The 16,237-nt window shown below is 37.0% G+C and overlaps 1 protein-coding gene across 1 annotated transcript in view; it reads left to right on the top strand.

The window, feature by feature from the left end:
- uif (sushi, von Willebrand factor type A, EGF and pentraxin domain-containing protein uif) overlaps window positions 1–11,537 on the top strand; it is a 49,476-nt gene extending 37,939 nt beyond the window's left edge. The window contains exons 15-37 of the mRNA XM_089596474.1: window positions 158–781; window positions 859–982; window positions 1,083–2,405; window positions 2,580–3,032; window positions 3,118–3,335; window positions 3,413–3,665; window positions 3,753–4,594; window positions 4,735–5,005; window positions 5,084–5,696; window positions 5,782–6,161; window positions 6,251–6,416; window positions 6,499–6,750; window positions 6,840–7,381; window positions 7,477–7,689; window positions 7,772–7,927; window positions 8,003–8,126; window positions 8,298–8,360; window positions 8,937–9,127; window positions 9,206–9,843; window positions 9,915–10,264; window positions 10,373–10,575; window positions 11,000–11,116; window positions 11,405–11,537. Of these exons, the coding sequence (XP_089452600.1) occupies window positions 158–781; window positions 859–982; window positions 1,083–2,405; window positions 2,580–3,032; window positions 3,118–3,335; window positions 3,413–3,665; window positions 3,753–4,594; window positions 4,735–5,005; window positions 5,084–5,696; window positions 5,782–6,161; window positions 6,251–6,416; window positions 6,499–6,750; window positions 6,840–7,381; window positions 7,477–7,689; window positions 7,772–7,927; window positions 8,003–8,126; window positions 8,298–8,360; window positions 8,937–9,127; window positions 9,206–9,843; window positions 9,915–10,264; window positions 10,373–10,575; window positions 11,000–11,116; window positions 11,405–11,436 (8,148 nt within the window). The 3' untranslated portion in view covers window positions 11,437–11,537. The remainder of the gene's footprint in view (window positions 1–157; window positions 782–858; window positions 983–1,082; window positions 2,406–2,579; window positions 3,033–3,117; window positions 3,336–3,412; window positions 3,666–3,752; window positions 4,595–4,734; window positions 5,006–5,083; window positions 5,697–5,781; window positions 6,162–6,250; window positions 6,417–6,498; window positions 6,751–6,839; window positions 7,382–7,476; window positions 7,690–7,771; window positions 7,928–8,002; window positions 8,127–8,297; window positions 8,361–8,936; window positions 9,128–9,205; window positions 9,844–9,914; window positions 10,265–10,372; window positions 10,576–10,999; window positions 11,117–11,404) is intronic.
- The last annotated feature ends 4,700 nt before the right edge of the window (window positions 11,538–16,237 follow it).

Genomic DNA, 16,237 nt, shown 5'->3' with positions numbered 1-16,237 from the left:
TGCATGTATTTCACGTTAGATTCGTAAAGCAATCGATAATAACAAATATTGGGAAAACTGATAACAATATGTAGAAAGACACGAAAAAAATACACGATAAAACTGACTTTTATCAATTAATTTTTATTTATCTTTACTCATATTTGATTCACTACAGGGTGTCCGGTTAAACAATGGTGATGGATGGTGCGGTAACAGCGTGGAACCAGGTGCAAATTGGATCATGATAGATATGAAAGCACCCACCATCATTAGAGGCTTTAGGACTCAAGTAGTTGCTCGTACTGATGGAAACATTGCATTCACAACAGCCGTTCGAATTCAGTACACAGATAATTTGACCGATGTTTTTAAAGATTATACCAACCCTGATGGTACACCCGTAGAGTTCCGTATACTTGAAGCAACACTATCAGTACTGAACTTACCAGTACCCATCGAGACCAGATTCATCCGCTTCCGAGTTCAAGATTATGTAGGCGCACCTTGTATGAAACTGGAAATTATGGGATGCACGCGACTGGAGTGCACGGACATAAATGAATGTGCTATGAATAATGGTGGCTGCCACCAAAAATGTATCAACAATCCAGGAGGTTTTACGTGCTCTTGCAATACTGGGTACGAGTTGTACAAAGGCAACGGAACTGCTGGCTACTATATTGCTAAATCTGAAAATGGAGAGCGAGATGGAGATTTATATCAGCGAAATAAGACTTGCGTTCCCGTTATGTGCCCTACTTTATCTGCACCTGAAAATGGAAAAATTCTTGCTACAAAAGTAAGTTTTATCTTTACTGTTTACTAGTTATTAATATATTACAGGCAAATTATATCTATGGATATTTTTTTCAATAGAGTCAATACCATTTTGGTGATCTAATAAGATTCCAATGTGACTTTGGATATGTTCTGTCTGGTTCATCTGCTGTCCTTTGTACATCTTCTGGTATTTGGAATGGCACGACACCTGAATGTCAATGTAAGTAATTAGCCATATTTATTGCTGAGCGAAATTCTACAGAAGTTTTCTGCAAAACGATTTAAGTCTTTATATACTTACAATAAATTATGTATTTTAGATGCTAAATGTGTTTCTCTACCGGATGACAAGAATGAGGGATTAGCTGTACTTCGAAGCGATGAAACTAGTGTATTGGTTCCATTCAAACAAAACGTTACTTTAAAATGTAACAATAATGGCCGTTCTCTCCGAAACACAGCTACTTCTAGCTTCAGACAATGTGTGTATGATCCTAAGCCCGGTTACCCGGATTATTGGCTCTCGGGATCACAACCAGCTTGTCCACGAGCCGATTGTGGCAAGCCATTGCCAACTCCTGGTGCTGAATACGGACAGTATATGGATACAAAGTACCAATCTTCATTTTTCTTCGGTTGTCAAGATACTTTCAAACTTGCTGGACAAACTAATCGTCATGACAACGTTGTCCGTTGTCAAGCTAATGCAGTTTGGGACTTTGGTAATCTACGGTGCGAAGGTCCTGTTTGCGAAGATCCAGGCAGACCTGCAGATGGTTATCAAGTTGCAAGAAGCTATGAGCAAGGATCTGAAGTTCAATTTGGATGCGCCAGACCTGGTTATATATTAATTAATCCAAGGCCTATCGTGTGTCTTCGTGAACCCGAGTGTAAAGTTGTCAAGCCTCTAGGATTAGCTTCTGGTAGAATACCAGACTCTGCTATCAACGCCACTTCTGAAAGACCAAATTACGAAGCAAAAAATGTCAGACTTAACTCTGTCACCGGCTGGTGTGGGAAACAAGAAGCTTTTACTTATGTCAGTGTTGATATGGGAAGAGTTTATCGAATCAAAGCCATCTTAGTAAAGGGCGTTGTCACGAATGATATAGTCGGAAGACCAACGGAAATTCGTTTCTTCTACAAGCAATCTGAAAGCGAGAACTACGTTGTATATTTCCCGAACTTCAATTTAACGATGCGTGATCCTGGAAATTATGGAGAACTTGCCATGATCACTCTACCAAAGTACGTTCAAGCAAGATTTGTGATTCTCGGTATTGTCAGTTACATGGACAATGCTTGTCTTAAATTCGAGTTAATGGGTTGTGACGAGCCTACTGTAGAACCTCTTCTTGGATACGACTATGGATTCTCTCCATGTGTTGACAATGAACCACCAGTTTTTCAAAATTGTCCGCAACAACCAATAATGGTTCAAAAGGGTCCTGATGGCGGCTTACTTCCTGTAAACTTTACAGAACCAATTGCTATTGATAATAGTGGAAGTATCGCTAGGCTTGAAGTAAAACCGCAAAGTTTTAAGACACCAATCAAAATATTCGAAGACACGATTGTTAAATACATTGCTTACGATTATGACGGAAACGTAGCCATCTGTGAAATTAATATCACTGTACCAGGTAATTTAATCAATTTCCATTCAATAAATTTTTCTGACAATTAACGGACTGATAAGACACCACGTTAAAGCGTTTAGAAGAAGAGATAGTGATGTCTTATTAATCCCTCAAAATTCCTAAAAAAAACTGATTCATTTTTCTAGATATATTATAATGTTTTTTCTTTTTCTTTAGATGTAACTCCACCTAAACTAAGCTGTCCTCAAAGTTACGTAATTGAGCTAGTAGATAAACAAGATAGTTATAATGTAAACTTTAACGAAACTCGTCGTAGAATTAATACTACGGATGCCTCTGGACCAGTTAGGGTAACATTTATTCCTGAACGTGCAATTATCCCTATTGGAGGTTTCGAAAATGTTACCGTTTTCGCCACCGATTCTAGTGGAAACAGAGCCTATTGTCATTTCCAAGTATCTGTTCAAGCTACACCTTGTGTAGACTGGGAACTAAAACCTCCTGCACATGGAGCTCTCAAATGCCTTCCAAATGATAAAGGACTTCAATGTATTGCTACGTGTAAATCTGGATACAGGTTTACAGATGGTGCTCCTGTAAAAACGTTTTCTTGTGATGTACAAAAACACTGGAGTCCAGCCTCTGTAGTGCCTGACTGTGTTTCCGAAAGTTTGTGTTAACTTAATTATTTAAAATCTCCAGTAGACGTGTCCTTAGTAATAAACGATTATTAATTCTTCTGGATATTTCACAGATACTCAACAAGCCGATTATCATGTAATTGCATCAGTTACCTATCGAGCTAATGGTGCCGTATCTCGACCATGTTTGCCACAATATCAAGACTTGATGTCACAATATTATGCCAATTTAAACACCATTTTAACTCAACGTTGCTCAGCTGTTAACGTCAATATGAATGTTTCATTCGTACGCTCTATACCTACACTTCTAGAAGAAAACGTTCTAAAGGTTTATAAGAATTACTGTACACGAATAAATGTCTTTGTTTTACAAAATTGTGAAAAACTTTACATTCTTTTTTACAGATGGACTTTATTTTATCGATCATTCCTGCAGTTCGACAACCACAACTATATGATTTGTGTGGTTCCACGTTGAATCTAATATTTGATCTCTCAGTACCTCATGCAAGTGCCGTCATCGAGCCTCTATTGAATGTTTCGGCAATTGGTAATCAATGCCCACCTTTACGAGCTCTAAAATCAACCATTTCTCGAGGATTTACTTGCAGTATTGGAGAGGTTCTAAATATGGATACCAATGATGTTCCACGTTGTCGTAAGTTTTCCATATTTCTCCAATCAATTGTAAAAACTAACGTTTTAGAAAACGTTTCTATAATTTTTTCTCATGGTTTTTTTGTAGTACATTGTCCAGCGGGAACATTTGCTGGTGAAAAACAAAAGAAATGTACAGCATGCCCTAAGGGCTTCTATCAAAACAGCGATCGTCAAGGATCCTGCTTACGCTGTCCATTTGGTACATACACGAAAGAGGAAGGATCGAAAAGCATCGATGACTGCATACCAGTCTGTGGTTACGGAACCTATTCACCAACCGGTCTTGTACCTTGTCTTGAATGTCCACGAAACAGTTACAGCGGTGAACCACCCATCGGTGGCTTTAAAGATTGTCAGACCTGTCCAGCTGGTACTTTTACTTATCAACCAGCAGCACCAGGCAAAGACAGGTGTCAAGCCAAGTGCCCTCCTGGAATGTACTCCGATACTGGATTAGCACCTTGTGCTCAGTGTCCAAAAGATTTTTTCCAGCCTCAACATGGTGCCACAACTTGTATCGAGTGCCCAACTAACATGTATACGGACAAACCTGGTGCTGTTGGTCGAGAAGAATGCAAACCAGTGCAGTGCACCGAAAATGTTTGTCAACACGGTGGGCTTTGCGTACCTATGGGTCATGGAGTACAATGTTTCTGTCCAGCTGGTTTTTCGGGTAGACGTTGCGAAATTGATATCGATGAATGTGCCTCTCAACCTTGCTATAACGGTGCAACATGTATCGATTTACCACAAGGCTATAGATGCCAATGCGCTACTGGATACTCTGGTATTAACTGTCAAGAAGAAAAGTCCGACTGTAGAAACGATACATGTCCTGAAAGAGCCATGTGCAAGGACGAACCAGGATTCAACAACTATACTTGCCTGTGCAGATCTGGTTACACCGGAGTTGATTGCGATATTACGGTAAATGTTTTTCAATCTTGTATCAATATTTTGAAATTTTTACATTGGATTTAACATTAAGTTTAACAAAACATGAAATACTTCGTATATAAGAAACGTTTAAATAATCCAATGTCTGATTCATTCGTTAAAATTCTTAGATTAATCCTTGTACTACGAGTGGCAACCCATGCAACAACGGAGCAACGTGCGTTGCCTTACAACAGGGTCGCTACAAATGTGAGTGTCCACCTGGATGGGAAGGGCAAAGTTGCGAAATTAATACAGATGACTGTGCTGAACGACCTTGCCTTCTTGGTGCTAACTGTACCGACTTAATAGATGACTTTAATTGTGATTGTCCATCTGGTTTTACTGGAAAACGCTGTCACGAAAAGATCGATCTTTGCTCTGGGAATCCTTGCTTGAACGGTAATTGAAAAATTTCAATTGTTTTAAATATTAGTGCAGCCTGAAATTAGAATTATAATAAAAAATTGTTTGAAATAGGCATCTGCGTGGATAAGCTCTTTAGTCATGAATGTATTTGTCACCCCGGCTGGAGCGGCGCAGCCTGCGAAATCAACATTAACGAATGTGCTGGAAAACCATGCCGTAACAATGGTCAATGTATCGATGGAATTGACGACTATGTTTGCACTTGCGAGCCTGGGTACACAGGCAAACAATGTCAACATACAGTTGACGATTGCTCCTCTAACCCATGCAATAACGGCGGTACTTGCATCGATCAGCTGGAAGGCTTTGTGTGCAAATGCCGACCTGGATACGTTGGCCTACAGTGTGAAGCAGAAATCGATGAGTGTCTTAGCGATCCTTGTAGTCCTGTAGGAACCGAACGTTGTGTTGATTTAGACAACCAGTTCGTATGTCACTGTCGAGAAGGATTTACAGGACTTACTTGTGAATCAAACATAGATGACTGTGTATCTAATCCTTGCCTTAATGGAGCGACGTGTAGAGATGAAATTGGTGGGTACAAATGTATGTGCAGAGAAGGATGGACTGGATCCAGATGTGAAGTTGATGTTGGAACCTGTCAGAACAAACCTTGTCAAAATGATGCAACTTGCGTAGATTTATTCCAAGACTTTTTCTGCGTGTAAGTTGAGATTTGATTCCACACAAATTTTTTTTAATACGCTTAAGTTTATTGAAATTTAAACATTTAAAAAAAATTATTGTAGCTGTCCATCTGGAACTGACGGCAAACGATGTGAAACTGCTCCAGAACGTTGCATTGGTAATCCGTGTATGCATAAAGGACGCTGTCAAGATTTTGGATCCGGTCTAAATTGTACTTGTCCAGACGATTATACTGGAATTGGTTGTCAGTACGAGTACGATGCTTGTCAAGCTGGAGCTTGCAAAAATGGAGCTACTTGCCTTGACAATGGAGCTGGATTTACTTGTGTTTGTCCTCATGGATATACAGGAAAAACTTGCGAAGACGACATCATTGACTGCAAAGAAAATTCTTGCCCACCATCAGCTACCTGTATTGATTTAACCGGAAAATTCTATTGTCAATGTCCATTCAACCTGACTGGCGATGACTGCAGGAAATGTAATGCCTTGCAATGACTATTTATACGCATTGTATTTTTTTTTTTTTTTTGAAAAACTTTTATTTATAATATTTTATTTTATTACTAGCTATCCAAGTAGACTACGATCTTTACTTTAGTGATCCAACTCGCAGCAGTGCAATGCAAGTAATTCCATTCTTTACTGGAGCGAAGAAGAGTCTAACAATCGCTATGTGGGTTCAATTCACTCAGCGAGATGAAGCTGGAATATTCTTTACCCTATATGCAGTAAGGTAAATGATAAAACGAAATAATCTATTTACTACATACAGTGATGAAATTTTATTTGGTATTTATTTACCTATTCTTATTCAGCTCTCCTCATGTACCTGCTAATCGCAGACCGATGCTACAAGCCCACAGCAATGGAGTTCAAGTATCTTTGTTTCACGATTTACAAGATGTTTACTTGCCGTTTAGAGAATACGCTACAATTAATGACGGGCAATGGCATCATGTTGCTGTCGTTTGGAATGGTGAAAATGGTGGTGAATTAACACTCATTACGGAAGGCTTAATAGCCAGTAAGACTGAAGGATATGGAAGCGGAAGAACCTTACCTTCTTAGTAAATATTATGAATTCATAATTTTTTAATTACTAATTTTTTAAAAATTTTTAACTGTATCTATAAACGCAACAATTTAAAAATTACAGCGCTTGGGCAGTATTGGGCAAACCACGTAGTGATGTTGGAAAAAGTTATACAGAATCTGGTTTCCAAGGACATTTGACCAAAGTACAGGTATGGGAGCGTGCTTTGCACGTGACGAATGAAATTCAGAAACAAGTGCGAGACTGTCGAACGGAACCCGTACTTTATCAAGGCCTCGTTCTCACTTGGGCTGGTTACGACGAAACAATTGGTGGTGTTGAACGTATTGCTCCCTCACATTGTGGTCAACGCATCTGCCCACCTGGTTATGGTGGTAGCAAGTGCCACCAGCTTGAAGCCGATAAAATTCCGCCCAAAATCGAGCACTGCCCTGGTGATTTGTGGGTTATAGCGAGAAATGGTTCATCGATTGTTACCTGGGATGAACCTAAATTTAGCGACAATGTTGGGGTTGTAAAAGTTCAAGAAAAGAGTGGACATCGGTCTGGTCAAACCTTACTGTGGGGATCTTACGACATTAGTTACGTGTCTTACGATCAGGCTGGTAACTCAGCAACTTGCAGCTTCAAAGTTTATGTTTTACGTAAGTTGAAATTTTTCTATGCTGTACGTATAAAAAAATTTAATTGAAATAAATCTTAAAAAATCACAAAAAAAAAAAAAAATTATTTTCAACAGATGACTTCTGTCCTGAACTGCCTGACCCTATTGGTGGGACGCAGCAATGCAAGGACTGGGGTTCTGGTGGCCAATTCAAGGTTTGCGAAATTTCTTGTAACCCAGGCCTTAGATTCGCTCAAGAAGTTCCCGAATTCTACACCTGCGGTGCCGAAGGCTTTTGGCTTCCGACCAATGATCCTAATCTGCCACTTATATATCCTGCTTGCACAAGTAAACGATTTTCAAATTTATTTGAACTTCTTTAATTTTGTATGAAAAATTATGTACTTATACATGAAAAATTGCTTTGTAGGTTCTTCTCCTGCACAACGAGTATTCAAAATCAAAATGAATTTCCCAACGTCTGTCCTCTGTAACGAAGCTGGTCAAGAAGTACTGAAACAAAAAGTCAGGCATGCCGTAAATTCTTTAAATAGAGATTGGAACTTCTGTTCTGACTCGTATGAAGGTACTTGCATGAAGAGTATAAAATTACTGCTCGAGTACTTTTTGAATTTCTGTAATATACGATACCATTTTTTAGGAACCCGAGAGTGCAGAGATCTGAATATCAATGTCCAGTGTGATCACCGTACGCGATCAGCTCGAGAAGTTACAGAAGAAGAAGCTGGAACTTACACGATTGACGTGGACGTACTTACCGAATCGTAAGTAATTTAATTTTGATCCGATATTTAAAAATAATTCCAACTTCCAAGTCGATTGTGTTTAAGCACTAATAATTTCTTTATTTTAATTTAATCATTTTTACAAGACAATGTATGAAATAGCGTTAAAAAAGCAGTTTTATAAAACTGAAAAATTTCTTGCACCCCTAGAACGAGACAAGCACGCCAAGGCAGTGATACCTACGAGGTGGAAATATCCTTCCCAGCTATAAAGTAAGAAATGGTTTCGCGAGCCAAGACCATGCAAATATTTACAATTTACAGATACTAAAAGTCACTAATGAGGGATCACAATATTTTTAAACCAGGGAGCAGTTACGCATAAAAAAAAAAATAATCAATGTTAGAAATACAAACTCTAAATCATTTTACTGATAACCATCATAACGTCATACCATCATTTTACGTTTCCATAATCCCCCACAACAAACTGGCGCTGGAATAATGCATGTACATTAATACGCATACACCCTAACTCTCATCAATTATTTACGATGCCTACTTAGTACCAAGCTTCATTGATAACCCAGTTCATACAAACAGGTTGCAGATTTTCACGTTAAGGCTATAACAATATTTTTACTTACAATTTAACAGGAAAGCTGATGGACAACATAATTTTGCTATTTACACAAAGTGCAGTATGAAAAGAGGCGACTAAAAATTTAATAAATGTTTTTTTAAATTAACAAATAAAATAATCTCGCTGTAAATATTCGTGCAGTCATTTAACGGAACAAAAAAATTAAAACCCACGTTTTTTACAAATTCATTTTTCTTTTTTTGTAGCGATCCAATTTTGAACTTAAACTCGAACGAAAAAGCAACGGTCCAGACGTTACTCGAAAAATTAATCCTTGAGGAGGATCAATTCGATGTCCATGACATTTTACCAAACACCATTCCTGATCCAGCTTCTCTAGTCTTGGAATCGGATTATGCTTGTCCGGTCGGACAAGTTGTAATGGCTCCTGATTGTGGTAAGTTTTTCCTTCGGACTTTCCTCATGTATTTGTATTCGAAAACAAAATATTAATTTTACAAATCTACCTTGACAGTACCGTGTGCAATTGGCAGCTTCTACGACACGACTACGAAAAAGTGCGCGTCGTGCCCCGTCGGCACCTACCAGAGCGAATCAGGTCAGCTGAAATGCAATCAGTGCCCAGTCATAGCGGGTGGGCCGTCCGTGACAATAGGTCCAGGTGCACGTAGTGCGGCTGATTGTAAGGAACGTTGTCCAGCTGGCAAGTATTACGATGACGCCGCTGGCCTATGCCGTAACTGCGGTCACGGTTTTTATCAGCCAGAAGAAGGTAGCTTTTCGTGCCTCATCTGTGGTCTGGGCAAAACAACCAGAACCGCAGAGGCGGTATCCCGCGAAGAATGCCGTGACGAATGTGGCTCCGGGCAACAGCTTGCTGTCGAAGGAAAGTGCGAGCCTTGCCCACGAGGCACCTATAGAATGCAGGGTGTTCAGGCTGCCTGCCAAGCATGCCCCATTGGAAGGACAACGCCGAACCTCGGTTCAGCCACGATCGAAGAATGCTCGCTGCCGGTTTGCGAGCCTGGTAGTTACCTCAACGTGACGTTCAATGAATGCATCGAGTGCAAAAAGGGTACTTACCAGCCCGAAGCTCAGCAGACCTCCTGCATACCATGCCCACCAAACACTAGCACCAAGGGAGCTGCTACCGTAAGTTTAATCACTCTTGAAACCACGAAATGTAAACGAGCCATTTGACTAACTTGTCGTGTAATTTACAGACCAGCATTTCCGAGTGCACGAACCCATGTGAAGTGAACGGGGAAGAGATGCACTGTGACGCTAACGCCTACTGTCTACTGATACCCGAAACAAGTGACTTTAAGTGCGAGTGCAAGCCTGGCTACAATGGTACCGGTCATGAGTGCGTTGACGTCTGCCTTGGTTATTGTGATAATGAGGGTACGTGCCTCAAGGACTCGAGAGGGCAACCTTCGTGTCGTTGCAGTGGTAGTTTTACCGGCAAACACTGCAAAGAAAAGTCATCATTTTTCTACGTCACCGGTAGTATTGCTGGTGGAGTTATCCTCATCATTATTATTGTCCTGTTCGTCTGGATGATTTGTGCAAGGTTTGTGTCAGATAGCCAATACAAATTTGCAGTACGTGCAATTAACATGTGGATATTTGTAATTGAGAAATAAAAAAAAAAAAAAAAAAAAAAACATTGTTGTTGTAGAGCATCAAAACGGAAAGAGCCAAAGAAGATGTTGACCCCAGCAACGGATCAAAACGGCTCCCAAGTGAACTTTTATTACGGTGCGCCAACTCCTTACGCCGAATCGATCGCTCCTTCGCACCACAGCACGTATGCGCACTATTACGACGATGAGGAAGATGGATGGGAAATGCCCAACTTTTACAATGAAACTTACATGAAAGGTAAGAGCGAATCTGAGCGATCAGACGCCATTATATTTTGAGCACTCTTTTTAATGAAAGTTACAAGGAAAAAAAAAAAAAAAAAAAAAAAAAAAAAAAAAAAAAAAAAAAACCATCCTGCAATACTTTACTTTGCCTCGCACACAATTAAAAAGTAAGAAATGCATTCAACAATTTCAAATATACATTGAAAATACCACCTTGAGTTGCACGTCAAGTCGCACGTAACTGCAATTACGCTATATGTACTGTGTGCCATATATATTTCATATAAAAAAAGTATAACGTATACATAATCAATACATATGTATAAAATGGATCGCATGCAGATATGAAATATATATATATACAAAAATTATTGTAAATGTTGTTAGTATTCTATTGTAAAAAGACATATTCTCTTTGTTCACGTTGCACCATGCAGAGAGTTTACACAATGGCGGGAAAATGAATAGCCTCGCACGATCGAATGCGAGCATTTACGGTACGAAAGATGATCTTTACGACAGACTGAAACGCCACGCGTATCCCGGAAAAAAAGGTTCGTAGACTTTATAAGAGAAAAAAAAAAAAAAAATTGCCAGCTAAGCACTTTTCTCATCTTTTTTTTTATTTTTCACATTTCTGTATTTTGTAATAATTATGCACGTTACATGTATACACACTTATAAATATTATAAATACATAAATAGCATGCAAGCTTTTGTTTTGTTGCATACCTTTTTTTCATCGCTATAATAATAATAGTAATAATAACAATCACTGCACATCTTGTAAACTAAGTGACAATATAAAAAGTTAATTGTGTTGCATTGTGGTGAATTTGTAGATAAAAGTGACAGCGATAGTGAAGGTCAGTGAATTTCGGAAAAAATGGTGCCCCTCTGACAAAATCTCGAGTCAAAAGTGACGAATCCATACAATAATTGTGCCGAGAACCAACGGTTGTACCTCTGCGTTATACCTATACAACTTCTAAGAAGTGACTGTCGTTGCTTCACTTCACTGTGACTTACGAAAAAAAAAAAAAAAAATTGATAAATAAAAGAAAAAATAATGAAACTAAGTACACACCAAAATGTATTTATGAATTTTTGTATTCAAACATGTGCATACACATTAAAGAACGAATCATGTAGTAATAAAACAAAAATCGATGATTACAGTTAAGCGAGAATAACGAATCGCTTGAGAAAAAAGTCTTGGAGCCGCGATCGGCCTTACAAGTATATGAACGTAACATATAGATAGAATAAATAAAAGAGAAATTAGACGATCGCCGCTTCGGTGCGTTTTCCTCGCGATTCGTTAAGAGCGAAAGAAAAAAATAATACTCTGAAACAAATCGTCAATTATAAGGATTAAGTAATAAATGAACGATTTATACTTTTTTTATATAAATATACCATGTGCGACTGATCATAGCAGCATAAAAGAAAACGAACGATGTATGTGAAACTTAGAACTACGTGTAGTTGAATATAATTGTACTTTATTTTGTGTTTAATTATTCTATGAAATGTATTGCTTCATTTTTTGTACGTGCGTTGATGATGACGATTGGTTTTTTTTTTTTTTTTTTTTTAACACGCAAAGTTATTTTCATTGTTTAAAATCCATATACACACATGTGCATGTAAAGTCTTTCTTCCATTATACATACATAACGTGTACGATTGAAATATTTGTGTGTGCTGACTGCAATTACTTAATAATTTATGATTATGATAGATGATAAGCGATTTTTTTATTTAATATATATATATACATTGTTATTATACATATGTAACTATTTTGTACAATGATTTACGATATACAATTACCGAAATAAAAAAAAAAATATGTTATAATAAAAGTTTATTTTTAACTTGTAAACTAACAATTTAAGCGTACAAGAGAAAAATTGTAGTCAGTTAAAAAATTTTTTTTGTATTTTCTAGACAGAAGTTTTAATTAGTTAGCTAAGAGCGCATATTCTTTATTGACCTTGTAAAAATAGTTCGATAAATTGTTTTTTAATACAAAAAATATCAATACATAACCTGACTTTTTATTTTTTAGTTTTTCCTTAAAAAATCTAATATGATTCGAAAAGAATTTCTTCTGCTAAGGGTAAAGTAATCGTCCAAAAAAAAAAAGACTCACACAGAGTATGAAAGTTAGATTTTAGTTGGCCCTATTTTTGCATTTTCTAACATCCTGTGATTCCCATTACAGTTAAAACTCTATATATAATTTTTCCATACTCTTTTGTGCTGTTTATATGTTTGCTCGGAGCTCACATTTTATCGTTTCTGAACAAGATTCATTAGACAATACACGACAAAATTGATGAAAAAAGAATCCTTGATAATTATTTTATTAATCATAGTAAATATTTAAATAGAAAATTTTCAGTTAAGAAGTTACCAATTATGAAGTTAATCGATCTTTTGCTTTATCTATTCTACGCAAGCATTTAGTGACTTACAAAAGTGGATGATAAAAATTTAATTAAGATATGGTAGTTTTTTTCAAGATAAAAATTTATTTTGTCTACTTCACAGAAATGACTACTTAACAAATAATTACAGAGCTACAAGAAATTTTAATACTTCAAAATCGGATATAACTTTTTATACATCAAATTTCTAACAACTTTCGAAAAATGAAATTTTTAAAATTATATAATTAGTTTTAAACTTTTAAAAATTCTTATGAGGAAAATATCCATGTTTTTTTTAATGAGAATTTTTGGATCTAAAGTTACAGCTGTCACTATGCATAACCACATACAACATTTGATGAGAAGTATAACGATTTAAATGCTATAATTTTTTTAGCCAAATTATTATAAAATCGGAGGATTATCAGAAAAAATTATAACAGTTGAAAAAAATAAAGGCCAATCAACATTTTAGTACAATTTTGTTGGTATATATCTGAATAATTAATAGTGCAACACTTGGTAGGTTTACCCCATGAAAATAAAAAGCTCCAAAATATTGAGCTGTCCTGATACATTACGTTTTTAGAAGTACCATTGTTTTATAATTTGTAAAGTTTAAATAAATACATGAGATTTAAATATTATTAACAACGATCTAGTGTTTTTTCATGACACAAGTTCCATGTTATTATTGGTATGAATATTATTCATGACATAATATCTATATATCATATTATGATGAAAATAATGTAAAAATTATAAGTATAGTAATGATGATTAAAAAAAAAAAAAAAAAAAAAACCGTGCAGAATATTAAGTACACTTGTTATTTCAGCAAAAAATGTAAAAAAATAAACACGAGTCCCCTATGCAACCGCTGGATTATCAAGAATTTTATCTTTCCTATAGTCGATAAGGTCTCTTTCTCGTACAAAATAAATCGGTCACTTTCTCTACAAAATACTAACATTATGCCTCTATATTTATTCCGAGAGTTGTACATACATACGCACCCACTTTTACAAACAAACAGGTATCTCAGTATCTGCAACTTAGTAGTTTGTACTGATAATTAACGCGTGTCAAAAAAATCCGCACTAAAGCACAGTCGAATAGTTAAATGCCTCGTACTCAGCCCGGCGGCACTCGTGCATATACCTATTAGGTACAAAAATAACAGATAAACTGTCACACGATCAAACACATCCATGTACTTGTCCATACGTATGGCACACACGGGGCTTTATCTTGAACAAGTCAACCGTGCACTTTTAAACGTATTTTGGTCATCTGCACATGTGCAGAAGTCAAATATTGGTTTCTGCACATGCGCGAACAGTGAAAAATCAAAAATGCACCTTCTTGGGATAAGGTAAAAGTACGTATTATGGATACAAATTTCGATTGTTACGTTTCATCGACCAATATTAAATAAAAAAATAGTCATATGTCCATAATTTTTGGTTTTAATAGAAGCGCTATGCTCTTCTGAACAAATTAACATTTTTGAAATGAAATTTAGATGTAAAAAAATAATTTTATAAGCAAATATTGACACGATCAAAATGTCCATAACTATGGAATAGCTAAAAAGTTGTATCCATATTTATGAGACACAAGTCCCAATTATGAAATTTACATGTTAATTAAATGGGCTCGTGCGTTTCATAAATAGGAACATCACATATTGCAGGTTATGTTTCAAACTGTCCGTATTATGAAAACCGGATTCGTAATAATATATTTTTCAATATAATAATGTTTGAAATTGTTTACTATTTTTGTTAATTTGATACGGTAGTATTATAGAGATTCTTCAGTATATTTTATTTTTATTATTAGAATTTTCATGATTATTTAATCTTGAGTTTTCATAATATGGGCACGTTTCATATTACGTACTTTTACCTTATGCTTGGGATGACGTATTTTCTTTTGACCAATAAACGCACCGGGACTATAACGAGCTTTCACACCCCTTACTATAGCCAAAGTCGGTCGTTCAACGATTGGCGCAGAGTCACATCACTCGACGTGCCATTGGACGATTGGACACCTTCTTTGTCTACGTCGTAGTAGTGGTGCTCTTTTTTTTCCTCTCTCTCTCTCAGCGTTGGGTGAAGAGGATTCCCGCAGTGAAAATTACGGTCAGTAACATAAAAGTTACTGTCACTAACATACCAATCTATAGAGTGTTGGAGAAGCGAATAGGCATAGAAGGAGGGGGCATTCCAGAGGTTCTCACCGGTGCTCCCAAATGTGACTGGCAAACATGTGAGAAATAACACAAGCGCCAATCCCCACACAACCCGGTGCGCTTAATGGTCCCTTTATTTATTTAAAACAAAGTGAATAAAACAAGCGCCAATCCCCACACAACTCGGTGCGCTTACTGGTCCCTTTATTTATTTAAAATAAATTGAATAAAACAAGCGCCAATCCCCACACAACCCGGAACGCTTACTGGTCCCTTTATTTTTTTAAAATAAAGTGAATAAAACAAGCGCTTGTTAAAAAAAATAAAGGGACCAGTAAGCGCACCGTGTTGTGTGGGGATTGGCGCTCGTTTTATTCAATTTATTTAAAAAAAATAAAGGGAACAGTAAGCGTTCCGGGTTGTGTGGGGATTGGCGCTTGTCTTATCATTATATTTATTTAAAAAAAATAAAGGGACCAGTAAGCGCACCGGGTTGTGTGGGGATTGGCGCTTGTTTTATTCACTTTGTTTTAAATAAATAAAGGGACCAGTAAGCGTTCCGGGTTGTGTGGGGATTGGCGCTTGTTTTATTCACTTTGTTTTAAATAAATAAAGGGACCAGTAAGCGCACCGGGTTGTGTGGGGATTGGCGCTTGTCTTATCATTATATTTATTTAAAAAAAACAAAGGGACCAGTAAGCGCACCGGGTTGTGTGGGGATTGGCGCTTGTTTTATTCACTTTATTTTAAATAAATAAAGGGACCAGTAAGCGCACCGGGTTGTGTGGGGATTGGCGCTTGTCTTATCATTATATTTATTTAAAAAAACTAAAGGGACCATTAAGCGCACCGGGTTGTGTGGGGATTGGCGCTTGTTTTATTCACTTTGTTTTAAATAAATAAAGGGACCATTAAGCGCACCGGGTTGTGTGGGGATTGGCGCTTGTGTTATTTCTCACATGTTTGCCAGTCACATTTGGGAGCACCGGTGAGAACCTCTGGAATGCCCCCTCCTTCTCTGCCTATTCGCTTCTCCA

This window comes from Copidosoma floridanum, unplaced genomic scaffold (assembly GCF_036245765.1).
Source record: "Copidosoma floridanum isolate Cflo_tuat_1 unplaced genomic scaffold, Cflo_Japanese_pri ptg000030l, whole genome shotgun sequence".
NCBI lineage: Eukaryota > Metazoa > Arthropoda > Insecta > Hymenoptera > Encyrtidae > Copidosoma > Copidosoma floridanum.
This window is presented reverse-complemented; position numbering and strand designations above follow the sequence as displayed.